General features: G+C 40.1%; 1 protein-coding gene across 2 annotated transcripts; it reads left to right on the forward strand.

Annotated features, from left to right (window-relative positions):
• The first annotated feature begins 3821 nt into the window (after positions 1-3821).
• txnrd3 (thioredoxin reductase 3) lies at positions 3822-18844 on the forward strand. Of its 2 annotated transcripts, none has more exons than XM_065955351.1 (16): positions 3822-4178; positions 5326-5386; positions 6949-7058; positions 8389-8496; positions 8699-8771; positions 8886-9068; positions 9143-9285; positions 9703-9818; positions 10269-10494; positions 10887-10979; positions 12947-13023; positions 13914-14070; positions 14733-14840; positions 15468-15563; positions 15659-15793; positions 17655-18844. In XM_065955351.1, the coding sequence occupies exons 1-16, from the start codon at positions 4062-4064 to the stop codon at positions 17715-17717; spliced, it is 1866 nt and encodes a 621-aa protein (XP_065811423.1). In that variant the 5' UTR covers positions 3822-4061; the 3' UTR covers positions 17718-18844. The 2 variants fall into 2 exon arrangements, with proteins under 2 accessions (XP_065811423.1, XP_020503007.2); XM_020647351.3 differs by having other exon boundaries at positions 8886-9005.
• Positions 18845-19428: the final 584 nt, after the last annotated feature.

Here is a 19428-nt window from a genome sequence, read left to right on the forward strand (position 1 = left end):
ACTGTCATGGTGTAGCCTCCACTGTTGCAAAACTTCACTCCACTGCCGCAATCAGATCAAGGTGGAAGTCAGCCAACAAACAACACTCACCTGGAAATGATGTGTCGATTGATTGCGTTTCTCTGACGATGCGTACCTGACTCAGCAGCGTGACGTCACCGCGAGAGCAGTGTCGAAATAAATCACCGTACGAGGTGATTTTGTGTCCTATATCTGTACTCTTTATTACGACGGAGGATTAGGGCCACATTTAAAAAAAAAAAAAAAAAATCGAGATTAAAATCGTAAATTTACGACTTTATTCTCGTAAATTTAAGAGTTTAATCTCGTAAATTTATGACTTTATTCTCGTAAATTTAAGAGTTGAATCTCGTAAATTTATGACTTTATTCTCGTAAATTTAAGAGTTTAATCTCGTAAATTTATGACTTTATTCTCGTAAATTTAAGAGTTGAATCTCGTAAATTTATGACTTTATTCTCGTAAATTTAAGAGTTTAATCTCGTAAATTTATGACTTTATTCTCGTAAATTTAAGAGTTGAATCTCCTAAATTTACGACTTTATTCTCGTAAATTTAAGAGTTTAATCTCGTAAATTTAAGACTTTATTCTCGTAAATTTACGACTTTAATCTCCTAAATTTACGACTTTATTCTCGTAAATTTAAGAGTTTGATCTCGTTAATTTACGACTTTAATCTCGTAAATTTACGACGTTATTCTCGTAAATTTAAGAGTTTAATCTCCTAAATTTACGACTTTATTCTCGTAAATTTAAGAGTTTAATCTCCTAAATTTACGACTTTATTCTCGTAAATTTAAGAGTTTGATCTCGTTAATTTACGACTTTAATCTCGTACATTTACGACTTTATTCTCGTAAATTTACGACTTTAATCTCGAAATTAAAAAAAAAATGGTAGTGGTCCTAATCCTCCCTCCTACTTTCTGATAGGCTAATAATGTTATAACTCTTTCTTTCGCTCCTGAGCCCTGCTGACTTGTTTGCTTAGTTCGGTTATTGTTGACACAGCTGTTTTACCCTTTTATTAAAATGACTTGCTTGCATAACACCTCTGACGCTGACTCCAAATGACAGACACATGAGGTAGGCTACTACACTATATAGGTGTAAAAAAAAAAAGATAAAGTTTACCAAAGATGCAGACATTGAAAGTTGGTCATCTAAGCACAGGCCCAGGGCCAAAACAGTCAGTCCCTTGTGTTTCACCTACAAACCTTCAGAAATGCTTTATTGCCTTGCTAATTGTTTTTGCACTGAAACACCAAGTCAACATTGCAAAATTACAACTGAGAAACGTAACTAAAGATAACTTTAAAAAAAGATTGGTGTAAAAATCCACTCAAGAACATCACCACATATAGGGACCTGTTATTTGCCTGTGCCCATATCCAGCTGTGCACAGGTCAATTGTGTTCATGTTAGTGGGGTTTAAAAGGGTCACTATTCCAATTAAAGTAACCTGGCTGTATCATGGCGTTTCTTGGAATATGAGATTTTAAACACCATGCTAGGACTTAAATCATCAGGCCAACAGAATCATATAATTATGACATTTTTCAAAATAATTTACACCTATACACATAGATCAGTTTCAGAAAGAGTGATCATAAGGGGAAATAACATTTATGTTCAAGGTTATGTCTGTGAATTTGTATGTATTTATTGAGGTCACCAAGGTTTAATCCTGCGAGTCAGAGTGAAGGGTGTAAATATCCCTTCTCCATGACCCCTCTCTCTGGAACCCACTCCCCATACATATTCAAAACGGCACTGACCCATACACATTTACATCACTAAGACTACTGAAGACTCACTACTTCAAAAAGAGCTTTTAATGTATGATTGTGACGTGTGTTATTTCATTGTGTGGCTTATATGCTGTCATCTTTACAACCTGTGTGTAATGTCACAGTGTTTGTACTGTTCTGTCTTGAGCTTTCTTTCCTTTCAAACAAATGTGTCTTTGAGTTTGTGAAAAGCGTTTCATGAATCAAATTCATTATTATTATTAGCTATAAGTTGACATGGCTTGTATAAGGGACTAAGAGGCAAGATATAAAAGCTCTGCTGCTTTGATTTTGATGAATCTTTTTTAATCAATCTGTCTTCATTGAGTCATTAAACATTATTAAAGTCAAGTTTCCGAGGAGGTTTCAAGGAGGCTTTATTGTTTTACTAAATGCAGGCTCTCTTAATAAAACAAATTAAGTGTTAATAAAAAGAATAAACAATACATTAAACAAGTAACCTTGATAAATATGCTTATGTATAATATAAGAGGTTATTTGAGTGAGAGAAAATGTGCTACTCTAAATTGTTGCAGAGCCCCTTTTTCTTAGAAGTAATTTAGTTAATTAATTTTTTGTTAATTTTTTGAGTCATTAGTGACCAGCAGTTTATTATGTCACAGTTTTGACTGTCGCAGTTTGTTAATTATCCTGACAGTCTGTGGAAAGAAACTGTTGATGCTGCTCCAGTACCTGTTGCCTGACGGAAGGAGGGAAAACAGTTTGTGAGATTGGTGGTTATATTCATCATCATCATCATCATCATCATCATCATCATCATCAACTTGTATTATTAGACTCAAGGTCCATTTTAAAAGGCATACAATGCAAAAAATAGACAACACACATTTACATCAGAATAAAAACATTCCCGCCTCTTCCTGTCTCCAAAGGTATGACTGGTAGCGTACTGCACTGTAACTTGGGTTCGACAGCAGCATGATAATTACATTCTTTGAGTCATTCAAGCGACCGATAAATCTGTACATAAAGTTCCTCAATAAAGCTTGTAAGGTGTTAACTCCTGCATTCACAAATAGCTCACTTGCACTACTCCACCTTGGCTTTTTAAGTAAGATCCTAAAACAGTCATTGTAAGCAACCTGAAGTCTGTGCATACTTGATTTTTTGAACTTACTCCATAAGGGAGCAGTATACAGGGGAGTGCAATATGCTGCACAGAGACATATCTTTACATGATCAGAACACATATAAAATTTCCTTGCCAACATATTGGCTTGGGCATATAATGTAGCCTACGACACTGTCTAAAAATGTCGTCATCGTCAGACATTTGATCTGTTATAAAGTGCCCGAGGTATTGTGCACCTGTTACATGTAATTGACTACTTTAACCTGCAGGTGGCGGTAGATAACCGACTTTCTGCCGATGGTCCAAGTTTACATGCAAAAGTGGGCCTACAATAATGTATGTTGAGTTTACATTTGGTTGATATCAACATAAATGAACAACCCCAGGTCTTAGCCTAATTGAAAAATTCGGGAAAATGGGTTAAATAGGTTTTTTTTAGTTAATTTCATGATCCCTCGCCATCTGAAGTCAGAATTTGCCTCGGTATGTCTGATTGAAAACAGTAAATGACGTGTTGAGCCACTTTTAATGATTATTTTTATTAAAAAAATGTTGGAATTAGTATCTAGGCCTACATATGCTATTTTACAGTCAGACTAATAATAAAGCGACGTTGCCCTTTAAAATAATTTTAAAATACTCGTGGCAAAAAATTATATCAAATATGCATTTTCACGCCTCTAAACAAATACTATGGGTTTTTAATTGAGTATTTTCCGGGTATTTTTCACGCAGACGCTCCGGTTTTTCTCCCGCAGCCTTGTGACGTCTTTCAGGAGGTACGCTCATTTTGAAGCACAGGATTGCACCGGGTGGGCGGTGTTCACGTTGTTCCCAATGGATAGCGACAGGACGTGAGGTCGAGTGAGGTAACCCGGATCGAGCGCACCCCAACGCAGCGAGACAAGAAATAGCCAAAGACGTTTGGCGCGGTTGGTAGAGAGACGACCGACACCAGACGAGAGAGGAGTAGGGGGGCCGTGGTCGTCACCGCATTTCTCTTGTTTCATAGTGGTATCTTTTGGCGACGGCACCAGCAGATATAACATTAGAAGCAGCCTTTTTTTTTAAAAAGAGAGTTGGTCTGTTTGTTAATCCGTGTTGTCAGTCTCCGGTTTCGCCGTCTGTCGGTGCAAGCAGACGGAAACAGCTTCAATATGCCTCCCATCGAAAACGACACCGGGAAGAATGAACTCAAAACTCGGATACAGCAGCTCATTGACTCCAATCAAGTCCTGGTTTTCAGCAAAAGCTACTGTCCGTATTGTGTGAAGGTAAGATAATCACGTTATCTTCTATCACGTAATCACTTCAGTTAACGGAGGTCGGAAACTTCCATTGCATCTCCCGCGAAGTCACACGGGCTGTGGCTAAATGCTGGCGGACTCCGGCTAATTGCTGGCGGGTCTATCAGCGTCAAAGCAGTACCCCGGTGCTGTCTAGAGAGACTTCAAATAAGCGTTAAACAAACTCGTTACGCAAATTATTATTTACATTAGAGTGATTTTAACAAGTGTTGTAATAAATACGGTCTCGAAGCTCAGCAGAATGTGCCTTATTGGGGTTTTAAAAGTTGGATAAGTTACGTAATTTATAGTTCATAGTTAACTTAACACCCAACGTGACCTTACGTACGAGACGCGCTGTGCACGTTGGGGTTCAAAAACACATTGATGCTTTGAAGTTCACATCCTTATAATTAAGTTATTTATGTACACAGAGAATATAAAGTTAAAATAGCAATTAAATTATTTGTTGATATAAAAATAGCTGACGGATGAGGAGTATAGAAAATAATTGAATAGAATATAATTACTTTATTGACACACAATGAGTAAAAAAACACAATGTTGGCAAATCTAAACATAATATGAAATTAAATACAAAGTAAATAAGCACTAAAAATGTTAAAACTAAGAATGTGAATATATACAACCAGGATTTAACTTAGCATTACTAGTCTTAAATAGGAAGATTAATTGTGGAAGATTAAATGTAAAAATGCAAAAACAGAGTCGTAAATGTTTGTAAATTAAATCTGAAAGATTAAATGTAAATGTGCAAAAACAGAGTTGTAAATGGACAGTATTGACATAAGTTAAAGTGCATGAGTGTTGACATATTATAAGCAGAAACTATTCAATATAACGGCGAGTAGACAGACAGATGAAGTGAACATGCAGTGCAGAGATAATTTGTAAATGTAACATGTGCAGAACAGATAACAGTTTGGAGAGACAGATGTTATCATGATGACAGGTCTCTGATCGCAAGAGGTGAGCTGTTGTACAGAGTTATGGTATCTAGTTAGAAATAAAGAGCAGCTGATCTTCTCTACAATGGTTTTAGTGTCATGTCAGTGTTTTAATATGTTGAAGACATTTTAATACTGTTTCAATTGTCTCACGTCTGTCTCTGTAGGTGAAGGACTTATTCAAAGAGCTCAAAGTTGACTGCAATGTGGTGGAGTTGGATCTCATGGGTAAGATGGATTCATTGTTTTTGTCTCGGTTTGCAGAGGAAGAAGGATGCTGTATTTATCATTTAGTAATATCCAACAACATTTAGTTTATAAAGCTTAAAGTAATCATAAGTGTTGTACTTTCTACATGTGTAAAAGTGCAATGTCATACTAGTTGATGTAGGCTACATCCAGGGCTGAAAGTTGTTTTAATCTTTTCTTTTGGCGTGTGTTTTACAAATTATGCACCGATAACGAAAATAAAACAGCCTGTTACACTAGTAACACTTTAGCCAATCAGTTTATTGATTTACCTTTTTGATAACTGACTGTTGTCATAGAGTTGTGCGGTGTAAAAAAGGTTGATTTATTTGACAACTCTATTGATTATCAATGCTGCAAAGGTGTTGAATTAACAGATAATGAAAGGCGATAAAGAAAAACACTAATAACTAATAATAATAAAGACTATGTTTCCTAGGATACTGATAATAACTAATTAAACACATCATCCATAACAGCATCCCAGTATGTAAGAAAGTATCTACCAACATTAAAGTCGTCTAAATCCCCAGTTTTCTTCCAACACATGCTTCACATGTCCTCTATGATATAGAGGGGAACTCATTATGTCACCCCAGACTCTGCTATTGTCCTCCTTTTGCAGCAGCAGCAAACCTGCTGAGTCACTCCCTGCAGACGACTTGGCCTCGTGCCATATCTCAGTAAACCCTGGCGCCTCTGCTTTGTTTTACAGAGTAATATCCCTGAGAGTCTCTGCTGTCTGTTGAATCTAATACAGACGATTCATGATGACACAATAAATGAGTAACAAACTTAATCACCATTGGAAATATGACCGGTCATACTGCCCACAAAACTTCCACTATCTGACGAACGTATCTGACTGTTGCACTTGCATAACTTATTTAGTCTACTTCAGATGCAAACTAGCCTTTGTCTACAATCTGGCATATTTACATGTTTGTTCATTTAATGTTTTAAATAAATAATTAACATTATACATACTGGGCCAGCAACTTCAGCTGGATTCACGGTTCCCATATTTTTGAGAATATCAGCTGAAAATAATTAGCACTCAAACTTGTCAGCATGCAAAATAAAAACATAAAAAATGTAATGAGTTCTAGGTCATAGCTTTTATCTAAGGCAGAAAGAGAAACATTAATATTTGTGGAGTGTATGATCTGACCAACAGGTTTAAAATATCTTGTATCAGCTGCTGAGTATTACGGTAAAATCCGTTGTATAAAACACATTTAATATCTATATTTTCATTGAAAAAGTGCGCTATGTCTTATACACCAGTGTGACCAATATACCAGTGTAAAATACTGACACACACACACACACACCGTCATAACCGAGCGTGAAGCTGCCATTGCGTGAACACTACACACGACCTGACGCGATTGAAAATTCATCCCCATTCAGTGTGTATAGATAGCTGGATTTGTTTTGTTTTTGTGTCATGAAGTGATATCTGGAAAGACATGAATGCTATCAGAATATGTTTTAACTGCTGGTATTCCATAATCATAAATATGTTTCACTTTGACCAGATGATGGACCCAACTACCAGGAACTGCTGGTCGAGATGACTGGACAGAAAACTGTTCCTAATGTCTTCATCAACAAGAAGCACCTTGGCGGCTGTGACAACACAATGAAGGTAAGGAACAACACGTGTCCTACTGACTGTGCTGAAGGGATTCGGTTCATATTGTTGTGTCTGCCTTCAGTTTGTGACACCAGAAACAGAATCTGTGTATAGACATGCCTGTACAACTGTGGTGACATTTGAAGCCCGACCCACACCTTAAAGCTTGGTACGCAATCTGCTCTGCTCTGCAAGCCACAGAAGGAAACTACGCAATCAACCATCATTGCAACAGACATGGCAGGAAAGATAATGGGTTTACCAGAAAACATGTAGGTGTGCCAACAGGTTATATCCAGTGAGCCATGCATGTTATTTGAGGGTAAATACCAGAACCATGAGACAAGGATGATAAGATAAAGTCCTCAGAGGTTTCCTGTTGCAGGAAGATGGTCCGCGAAATGGAGTGTACTCTTAATTTGTCTGTAGTGTAATGTGGATTATAGCTTGGTTTGTAGACGCTTAGGCAGTGAAGCATTACACCGGATCTTTATCAATTGTTAATCAAACAGCAGCAGGTAGTTTAGATGCTTTAATAAACTGTAAAGTCTTGCTTCGGCACGGTGCGGGGCAACTGGGCCTTGTGTGAGTGCACTCTAAGTGGACTGATTGCATGGAGAGAGAGAACCCTCCTTGAGACACAAACCCTTTAATGAGGGTTAATTTTGTGTTTTTAATGTCTTTTAAGAAATGAGGTAGAGAGAGAGAGCTACTCATGTTCTTTGAAGGGGAGGGAACTGATTGACATGACAGGAGATTTAAAACACGGGGTCGTTTCTGTTCTAGTTGCTGCATTAGTTTATAATGCACAGCTGCTTCTTTAGTTGAATAAATCTGAAAGTGATGTGCTGAGGTCCTCTCTCTCTGTCTCCACTCTTACAGAGCAGGTGTGATCAGGTGGCATGTGTGAGCTCTGAGGAGATGTTGATTCTCAAGTCTTGCTTGATTTCCAGCTCTGCCTTTAAGCCAGGTTCTTCTTGTCAGAATATGAAATGGTGTTTAAAAAAAAATTTCCCTCTGTAATCCTGAGCAGTGCTGAAATTAATGTCACAGTTGGTAGTACAAGGACAAAAGCAGAACCTGTGGTAATGGCTTCAACTTAAGCAATCCGCCAGAGCGGTGCCACATTGGACCTAAAAAAGTACAGAGCATCATTCTAATCTAGCACTGATCCGTTTTCAATACAAATTGCTGACATTTCAGTATACAGTGCAACACTATTTCCCAGCATGTCATGTTACTCGAAGGAGTCTGCTGCCTCATCATTACTTTAGTAGGTCATGATGGACCTACTCAACAGCTGTAATGATAAAACATTGTGTGTTTTTTTTCTTTTTTTCAGGCTCATCAAGACGGCAGCCTGCAGCAGCTGCTGAGTCAAGAAAATGATGCTTATGACTACGACCTGATTGTCATCGGAGGAGGATCGGGAGGCCTCGCCTGCTCAAAGGTGAAAACCATGTGAAACATATCCAACCTGTTGAAGCTTTATGGTAGTGGCTGTTTTACTGTTGTGAAATCTTGTGCTTTTCACACAATCAGAGTGAAACTAAAGCAAACCTGTTCGTGTTGTAATCAGTAATCACTCTTATTTGAGCCATTAAATGTACGTTTCTGCAGTCTGTAAGAAAAAACATTCTTGAACATTACAGGAAGCTGCTTTATTGGGGAAGAAGGTCATGGTACTGGACTATGTTGTGCCCACACCAAAGGGAACCACCTGGGGTAAGATATTTCCACTTGTGGATACTTAGCCGATACATGGGATGCAGTTTTTATTCTAATCTATTCTCTTTTGTAAATAAACTTTTGCTTGTGTTTTTCCATTATGCTGATAAGGTCTCGGTGGAACTTGTGTCAATGTGGGCTGCATTCCCAAGAAGCTGATGCACCAGACAGCCCTGCTGGGCACGGCCATGCAGGACGCACGCAAGTTCGGCTGGGAGTTTGAGGAAACAGGTGAGGGCTCAGAGCACCGACCCAGGAGGTCGCGAAGGGGGGACATCTCTCCAGCTTGCCACGGTAAATCAGAGGCAAGCCTCATCAGTAGTTATTGAGCGTCCCTTCATTGATGGCGACTGTCTGTCTGCACGCAGTGAAACATAACTGGGAGACGATGACGACGGCGGTGAACAACTACATCGGCTCATTGAACTGGGGCTACAGGGTGGCCCTGAGAGACAAGAATGTCAACTATATCAATGCTTACGCAGAGTTTGTTGAACCACACAAAGTCAAGGTAAGCCAGGACTATGTTGAATCAGACCCTACAGACCCTAAGCCTGCGCCTATGTTTTACTGGGATTCATGATTTGGCTTCAGTTAAAAAAGACTTGATTAACTAGTATTTTCCGTAATTACAATATGCAACATTATAAAGTGATGTGGATTAGGTCTTTCCCCCTCCAAAGTTCTCACCCTTTGCCTCTCTGAAACTTCACCCTAATGTTGATACGCTGCCTGCTTTGAATTGCTGCCGAGCCTGTTGTGGCCATATTGTTTTTTTCTTGCTAAACAAATAGGATCGCCTTTTTGGCTTCATTTCAGTATTGTTGTTGATGTTGGATGTTCTACCTGTGATTACAGAGTCAGTTGAAAGTTCATATTGTGGAACCTGTTTGAAAAATGTCTCAGAGCGTCTGTTATGTTCTGACAGGCGACAAACAAACGAGGGAAGGAGACATTTTACACAGCAGATAAGTTTGTCTTGGCTACAGGAGAGAGGCCGCGCTACCTTGGCATCCCTGGAGACAAGGAGTACTGCATCACCAGGTGAGCGCACAACGCCTCTTCCATGGTGTCTGTGACATTACAAGTCTCTTATCAGACCGAGCAGGAAGCCCCACCCAGAGCTAAATTTAGACCAGAGGGTTTGGTTCAGCAGATGTTTGAAGAAGTATAGAATGCCATTGTGTGTCACATCTAAAAACACCAGCACACCTTTTATGATCCTGAGGCTTTTTATCCTGTGCAGGTGGCTCACCCTCGTTCATCAATCAAACAGCTGTCTAAATGCTAAGCTACATTATCCACAGGTGTCTCTGGTGGTAATCCTGCTGCTTTAGCAACCTGCTAATGGTTTCATGCTGCGTGCCACAAAGCCTAACATCCAATGATGTCGTGTTGTACTTACATTGCATCAAAAATCAGTCTCATTTTAAAGCTGGAGTGAGCCCCGTTTTGAACACTCACCCTGTTTCCCCGTCTGTGCTTGTCCACCAGCGATGACCTCTTCTCATTGTCTTACTGCCCGGGAAAGACCCTGGTGATCGGCGCTTCATACGTGGCTCTGGAGTGCGGCGGCTTCCTGGCCGGCCTCGGTCTCGATGTCACCGTCATGGTGCGGTCGATCCTGCTGAGAGGCTTTGACCAGGACATGGCCAACCGTGCCGGGGAGCACATGGAGGAGCACGGCGTGAAGTTCCTCAGAAAATTTGTGCCTGTAAAGGTGAGCGTTTGATAGGCTGTGACGCCTCTTCAAAAAAATGTTGTGGCATTAAAGCCTGTTAAATAATTTCAGTTCGGCTTGCTGCATTTGAATCAATGATAACTCATTAAAGTTAAAGCATATCCTTTTCAATACATCAGGTTTCCTGCCCAAATTAAGTCTGTCTTAAGTGGTCGCCACTGATGGCAACTGAGTCTGTCTAAAATCAGTTGTCAATGATATCTTGGAACTTGTTCCCCTACAGAGACAAAAGGTTATCAGTAGACTCTGGGCGCTATATAACTTTACAGCACCAGATTTATTTATGTCCTCTTGTATCATAAGTTTGACCTCTTATCTCCGCGTGTGACAGAGGCACCATTCATCTTTCTTCCCACGTCTGTGTGTGTCAGGTAGAGGAGCTGGAAGCAGGCACTCCTGGGAGGCTGAAGGTGACAGCCAAGTCAACAGAAACGGACGAGATCATCGAGGGAGAGTACAACACTGTATGTAACGACTCATCACTTCGTCCTTCCTTTAACTCTCCGGTCTGTCACTGATGTTCAAGCTGTTGAAAACAGGGTTCGTTATTTGGGATTTTTTGGAGTGTGAAAGTGTTGAATATGAATTATTATTCTAAGTTTTTTATTGTTAATAATTATTCCTCGAGGATATTGAACTTTCTCTGTTATTGACGGATATGCCACACACACACACACACACACACACACACACACACACACACAGGCCCGTAATACACACATGCACAAACAGGACCCATAGCATTAATGGAGAGAAGTCAGAGTGTGGGGGCTGCACAAGGATGGGCGCCCAGAGCAGTTGGGGGTTCAATCCATTGCTTAAGGGCACCTTGGCTGAACTCAGGAAGTGAACTGGTACCTCACCAGAAACTGATCCAATTTCCATGCTATGTCTGTACCGGACCGTGAACAGTCAACCCTCTGGTTCCCAACCAAAGTCCCTACAGACTGAGACACTGTCGCACCAAAGTGCAGAGTCTTATCTTTACGTTTACGTTTTCTTTTTCAGGACAGTGCTCGTCATGACTCTCACCTTTTGTCCCTTGCCTCTCTCTTCCCTCCAGCTAACTCAACAGCTGCTACAAATTGTAGCCAGTTAGCTCGTGTTAGCCTGACCAGCAATAACAACAACATCTCAATCCACCAACTTAAGGCTTTGGTTGTGAATAAACACGCACAGTGACTAAACCTCTTAGAATTTAAGCCTGAGCTTAAAAAGATTGCTAACGCTACCTACCTATTCTTTTAGCCAGCTAGGCCGATTTGTGAGCCTAAATTTATTCACTGTAAAGATGAGGGGCAGTGTTGGCTAGTCCCTATTGACCAGAGCACACAGAGAAAGTGTCTCTATGTTTGGACTGTAAAACTAGCTATAGTACAGTAGATGATCACAACCCCACCTAATTGGTTTGGTAGATTTTTAGTTTCTATGCCTCTGTAGTATAAAGTTACTTAAACAAGTTGCTCTAGTTAAGACCGGCTAACTACCTTGAATCTGGGATCAGTTGTTCGGTCATTTATATGCCTTCCGTAAACTTGAACAAGACATTTTAAAGACTAAGATCTGACACTCTCTCACATCCAAAGACAGCAGCTCAGAGAGTTTTTGCTCACAGACTAAAGATTGGGGATCTTGCAGGGTCACTAACGGCAAGATTACAACTACATCTTTTGACAGCAATTCCCATCATGCATACGTAGTTGTCTACATGAACTACCATTTGGCAGACTCCAAAAATTCATTCTACAATTTGGAAAAATAAAACTACATATTTTGTCTATAAGAATATATATATTCGATGTACAGAACGTCTCCCATGATGAACAATGAAAAGGATTTGCACCTCTTCATCAGTGCAGACAAAGCTCCCACTCTGCACACAGAGGTTATAGATTGCACCCACTCAGTGTGGCGGACCCTCCACGTAAGCACAAAGAGTGGGGAGAGGTTTAAGTAACCCCCGCAATGTTTACTAGTTTGCAGCTTCCTGTTTGGTGCGGGTGAAACCGCTCCTGTTGGTTGCTGCCAAGGGCCACGTCATTGAACCACACTATTTGCATAAAGCAAGACTAAACTAGACCTGGGATCCCTGTTATGGATAAGTGATAAAGAAACGAGTCATAACTGACCTAGATCTCAACTTGATTGGTTCAGGATCTTTTGGCAAGTTGAAAGTAGATGAAATGTTTGTGTGTGATCGGCAGGTTTCAAGTTCTGATGTCAATCCAGCTCTAATATATTTAGTTTTGAACTTTGGCTGTCAAACTGAGTTGAAACTGTTACAAAGGATCTCAGAGTAAACACAAATATTAACATGTTGCATTACCTCTTTTTTCCCCCCTATTCTTTCCTTTAAAGCACTTGCAACATTCCTGCAGGAATTAGCCGAGCACTTCCTTTAAACTAAACAAGCCGTTTCTTTGCTCTTCAGGTGTTGATAGCCGTTGGCCGGGACGCGTGCACAGACAAGATTGGCCTGGACAAGACAGGCGTCAAAGTCAACCCTAAGTACGTTATCGTCTCATTGTGTTGTCTTCTCTTGTTTACCCGTGTCAATTTCAGCACTTGCAGCAGTGCACTGTACCTTTAAGACTCACGGCACAGTCACAGTGATTCAGCAGTATTGTTGTCCCATGGCTCTCTGCAGGGGTTGTTTGAGTTTGCGATGGGAGCTTTAGCAGGGAGAGTGGAGGGAAATCGTATTAGCAAGACGAAAGAGCCCCCCCCTGTACTGTGTTGAAAGTAGCTTTTAATGGGGGGGAGATCCATTTTCCATAAGTTAGAATTTCTCTTTCTGCTATCATTATGATTATTTGTCTACTCTTGCTAGGTCGGAGTCATTTCAGGGTTGACGCCTGTCATCAATACATTTCCCTCTGAGAAAACTAGACTTTAAGTTATAAACCATATCAGCTGTTTTGTTTTTTAAGAAACTTGATTAATTATTTCAAGTAACAGGAGCATGAGAAATGTAGCCATTTTTTTGAGTTGTGTAGTGAGTGAAGTCTTTTATGAATGAATGGTTCAGCCTTTGAATACAACAGGGATTAAGACAGCATGAGGCTTTGAAGGAGTGCTCAGTGAGTCATGTGCCCTGTCATATGATCTGAGGAGTATTCATGAGACCAACACAGAAGGACACCGGGTTCGGGGTCTGCTAGGTCAGCTTCGGTACAGTACAGAATATAATCTGACTCTTTCCTGCCCTCTGTTAGCTGGACGATGCTGATGTTTCAGATATTTAGATAAATTGGAATAAAAGAATAACACAGAGTTAAAATTGTATAAATCAGGATGTCTCCTTTTGTGACTGTTTCAATGATTTCCGCCTTGTCAAAGAGAACCAAGTTTAAATGGGGTATTGTTTGTGCTTCTTCTCCTCTGCTGTATCATTCTAGGAATGGAAAAATCCCAGTGAACGATGAAGAGCAGACTAACGTGCCCAACATCTACGCCATCGGAGACATCCTGGAAGGCAAGTGGGAGCTGACACCTGTAGCCATCCAGGCCGGCAAGCTGCTCGCACGGCGCCTCTACGCTGGGGCAAAACTCAAGGTACAACTCTATGAAGAGACACACAGAGATGTATAAAGTAGGCTTTCCAAAGATTTCTTTATGTTTACAACTCAGATGAAGACTTGTAGAACCCTGATGACTGCGTCAACGATAGTTTTGGATTAGGTACAGTGCTTGCTTGAATGTGAAAACTAGTAAACCAAATCCCCTGTTCTTGAACTATGTCAATAATGAGGCTCATGTTAATGTTGGTATACAAAAATAATATATATGAAATGAATACGTGAATCATCACTGCTGTATGAGTTGCAAAAACATCATGGCGTGAGTAAGATGTACAAATTGTTGAAGTGTGTCTTTTTGAAAGATTTTACTCTTTGTTCCCTCATTAGAATTTTTTTTTTTTAATTTTTTTTTTATTAATGCCCGGCAAACAAGTCCATATTGAGATCCTTTTTTGTCATGGCGGTTAGCATAAGAAGAATCATAAGGGTTTGTTAATTTCACTACAGCAGGGACTTTATTGTCTCTGCAATAAAGGTGGAAAAATATTTGCAAGAGTCGATGTAAATCCCTCCAGCAATCAAACACAGCTATCTTTTATTCATCTGCAAAATATACAAAACCCGGGGAGGTTTTTCGTTTAGAGGACAAGAGGCTCTCTGTAAAACTAATAAATATCTATTGTATCTATTCTACAGTGTGACTACATCAACGTTCCCACCACGGTCTTCACCCCGCTGGAGTACGGCGCCTGTGGTCTGTCAGAGGAGAGAGCCACTGAGCTCTATGGACAGGAAAACATCGAGGTAACAAACAAACACCCATCACACAGGCACCTGAATAATTACTGACATGTGTGGTCTATCTGACAGTGAAACATGTGACAGGAGCTGTATTTAGTAATCACTGAAGACCTGTAATACATGAGCAGACTTTGCCAACGACACATACTGGTATTTATTCTTTTCTAAGAAGCAGTTTATACATTCTGTTCGTAAAGGACTCACACAGGATTCAGGATTAAAGTTAGTTTAGGTGAGAAACTTGTCTCGGGCTCTTCACCCATGCTGCATCTATAAAAAGTCAACATCAGTCACGTTAAACATCAAACTGTGAAGCACTCATGCATCGTTAACTTTAAGGCCTGAGATATTTGAGGTGTTACGAAATGATACAATAATATGAGCTCCTCAGTACGCCCATGCTTAGTTCCTCATTTAATTGAACTGAGAAATGTAACTTTAATATTTTAGATTAAAGGTTTATTAACAAATGCATGCATGCACATTTTTTTTAAAGGATGTGTCATGAAAAATAAGCATGGGGGGGGGGGGGAAACCTGTTTGACTTACTATCAGTTGGACAAGATGTACTGATGCTGGCTTGTTTACCCCGTGAAATAGACGCGTATCTTTCATTCTCTCTTCAATCAGGTGTTCCACAGTCTCTTCTGGCCTCTGGAGTTCACTGTGCCCGGCAGGGACAACAACAGATGCTACTCGAAGCTCATCTGCAACAAACTGGACAACGTAAGACCGTCCCTCCGTTTAGCACAGCTGTGTCACTTCTCCTACCCTCAGTCACATCAATGATTGTGTTAACTGTAACCCGTGTCACGCTGTAGGACCGAGTCATCGGGTTCCACTACCTGGGTCCAAATGCTGGGGAGGTGACGCAGGGCTATGGTGTAGCCATGAAATGCGGTGCCACTAAAGAGCAGCTGGACAGCACCATCGGCATCCACCCAACCTGTGCTGAGGTAGGACATCTTTTTACCATCGCCGGAAAGAGAGGAACTCATTCAGTGTCTTACCTTTCATTATTTAATGATCCACATCTGCTTTGATTGACGGTATTTGTTTGTATTTTTGATTAGCTTTGCACAAAAACTCTGCAGGCTACAGACCTTTAGCAGAGAATTTACCACGGCCTAGTACTTTTGCTAACTCATCAGCCAGTCACAGACCGGTGCAGACTGATAAAATCTTTCCCACACTGTTTTTCTAACAGTGCAGGATGTATTTATTTATTTATTTTCCATTTGTTGCCGCTGGTCATCATGCTTCACTGAGTGTGTTGAATGCACATCAGTGTCCTGGCTATTCAAGGTGTTTCGAGTATCCTGGTTAAACACATGAGCACGTTTTTTTAGAAACCTGGTTAACCTTTGCATGTACACGACCTTCATGGTCTGAGCATTATGTTGGTGCAGAGCACAAAGACAGAGGTAATGAGAAATCAAGGAATAATGGCACCCACACCCTCAGAATGTATGGGTATAGCCGTCATCCACCAGGCCCCCTCCACCCTCACTGATCTCCTCCACCGTCACACTCCTTCTCGTTTCCTCCGTTCATCCAACGCCAACCTCTTGTTTCCCCCACAAAGAACCAAGCGCCAAACCCTGGGGGAAAGAGCCTTCACCATAACTGCCTCTGGAACTCACTGCCCACACATATTCAACCCTGCACTGACCCATCCACATTACTCAAGACTAGGAGATTCTTAATCTTCTGAAATTTTAAAAAGATTCATAACTTTGAAAAATAGATTAATTTGGCTCATCAGTCACTCCCTGCTAAGTGCTAAAGCTCTTTAACTCAGTAGAATGCCAAATAGAGCAGTAAGAAATTCAGCCAGTCTCACAGATGACTGGAGTAGATCCTGAAGTATGTACTCATTCAAAAATAGACTTTGAATCATGAATCCAGAATGGTTTTGAATCAATAATAGATTCTGAATCGAATCATGACCCCCATGAATCAAAATCAAATCGTGAGACACCCAAAGATTCCCAGCCCTGATATGGATGCAGTCTTGATAATGTAGAGACAATGGAATGAATAACCAGGTTTCCTCATGTTGTGTCAACATCATATCCTGAATATGATACAAATCGGGTATCTGATTAAAACTGCGGTCACAGTTTATATGTCAATACATTGATTTATTTCAAGCTGAAATGTCATCTAATGTAGACCAGGACAAAACAGAGGAGATCAAATGTTAAGATTTCCTTCACTTTCCTTGGCTTTCTCTAAGGTCTGAAACCTTTTTCTTTTCTTTCTGCTGAAATAATCTCCTGCTCTCTCACTTTCCTGGTTTTTCTGTATGAATGGTGACTGTGCCAAAAATGGATGTTGACATAATTCATAAGAGGGCAGCAACTGGATTTGGCTTGAAGTATTCACAATCTGTTTGTTATCCAAGATTGTTTTCAATGGTTAATGATTATTAGTAAACGTTTTCTGTGCTGTGGAGCAGGCTTTGAATGAATTAGCATAATGAAAGATCTCAACATGACATTCAATATGTAAATGAAGTTGGGTGATAATTGCAGTACATCTAGCAGCTCATTGGTCTCTTGTTTGATGTTTTCCATTGCTTATATTTCCATTTCCTACAAAAGTTTGGCCCACATATCTTCATTTTAAATAAATGCAGGACACTTCATTTAACCATGTTAGGCCCATTTCACGGAACTCAAGTTTAAGACACAAAATGTACAGTTAGTTTTTTTTTCTGTCCCATCCAAAACATTAAAAATATATGTTGTTGTTGTGGAAAGCCCCTTGATAAATGTGCACTGTCTGACCTGGGTTTCTCTTTTATCCTTGCAGATCTTTACCACTATGGACGTGACCAAGAGCTCAGGTGGAGACATCACCCAGGCCGGCTGCTGAGGTTAAACCCTGCTCGTTTAGCGGGCAGCTCTCATATTAGACTTATCTACCATCCCTTCTCATCCAACCTTTAGGCTCAGCCTCACCTTCAGCTTCTCAGTGTACGCGGCAGTCGTTTTCTCAGGACAAAAACCTAACACCAAACCCAGTGTCTGAATCGCTGAAAGCACTTATTTAGGCTAGCAGCCAAGCTGAGAGGATGAGGATGTGCGAGCCTCTAGTCCTGGCTGAGGAAGTTTTTAAATATGAGAGCTGCCTGCTGAACAGCGGGGTTACTCTGCTGACATCCTTCTGGGCACCGCCAGTCGTCTTCTCAGAGGAGCACCAACACACACAAGTGTGTTTGGGGCTGTTTGTGACGTCCTCGCCCTTAACCTGGTATTCTAAGGTGGGCAAGGATCGATGTCCTTCTGCAGAAGCGCCTGATGGTGGCTTAAAAACCCTTCGTCCAAATCCCCAACGTCAAACACTTTTCATTGAACCCCAGAATACAAAGAGCATACAGACCGAGTTTTGTCAAAGAGAATCAAATTGGCACATAACCAGGGTTTGAAAAAAAGATACACCTCTCTGAACTCTGGTCCAGCTTATAATGGAAATGTATTGTTTAATCTGGTACGTGTGTGAGTGTGTTTAAATTTGTAACGTCTCTTCTCGATTTTTCAACACATTCCTCTTATCAGGTCTTTCAGTTTCAGATGTATTCAAGGTGTACATTTGCATTGTCAATATTTATCTTTGCTGGCTGTGTGGAGGGTTTCGCTGCCTTTAAGAGAACTTTATCTCTACCAAAATGTTTTCTCTAAACAAGTCTGCAGAAAGATCGGGCGCAGATCAACGTACACCTCTCAAACCTGGATGTGCTGCATCACAACACTGTCGGGTAGAAATTGAACGAAAAGAACTACCTAGCTGAAGTGAATGTTGTTTAAAAAAACATTTTCACCATTAATTTAATGCATCTCACTGTTTGCCTCTACATTATGTGTATGTTAAGAAATATATATTTGGTCTTCTAGAGGAGAGTAGTCTGGCTGCTGTCAGTGAGTTGTTCATCTGTCTGCTGCTGTCAAACCACTGTAGTTGACTTCTTTTCAAACATTTAATAAAGGATGACTTTAGCATCACTTTTCTCACTTCTTCATTTGTGAACATCATTTTTACTAATCGTCTGCAGACATCAACTCAACAGAAGTGCCTTTTGTGAACTTTGCACTGATATTTTTCTTTTGCAACTTACTCACTTCTCCAGTATAAAGAAATGACTGTTGAGGTAACGCACTCTGAATGAATCGTCCTTTAAGGGATAAAGACAGCTCTCACCTATTTTCAGCCACTGCCATGTGCAAAGGGAATTAACAATAGTAACTCAAGTGTTTGAAAACATTTTTATATCAGCCCAGCTGTCTGTACATTGCCCTTTTATGCGGCCAAGAACAGAAGTTATGTCTACTAAATAAAGATGGAATAATATTCTTCACAATTTGTGGAACTACAATAAAAGCTAAAAATCTGAATTTTGTTAATTATAGAATTATTTACTCTTATTTCCCTATTACAAAAGTTTTTTTTAAATTTAATTTTGTATATTATTTTTAATTTGGAAAAAAAAACCCTTTAGAAGGCTTAATTTTTATATTTCAGAATTTTAATGTAAAACACTTAAAGAGGACATAATCTGAAAAATCCTCTTCTACAGTGTTTTTGAACA

The sequence above is a fragment of the Labrus bergylta genome, chromosome 5 (assembly GCF_963930695.1).
Source record: "Labrus bergylta chromosome 5, fLabBer1.1, whole genome shotgun sequence".
Lineage (NCBI taxonomy): Eukaryota > Metazoa > Chordata > Actinopteri > Labriformes > Labridae > Labrus > Labrus bergylta.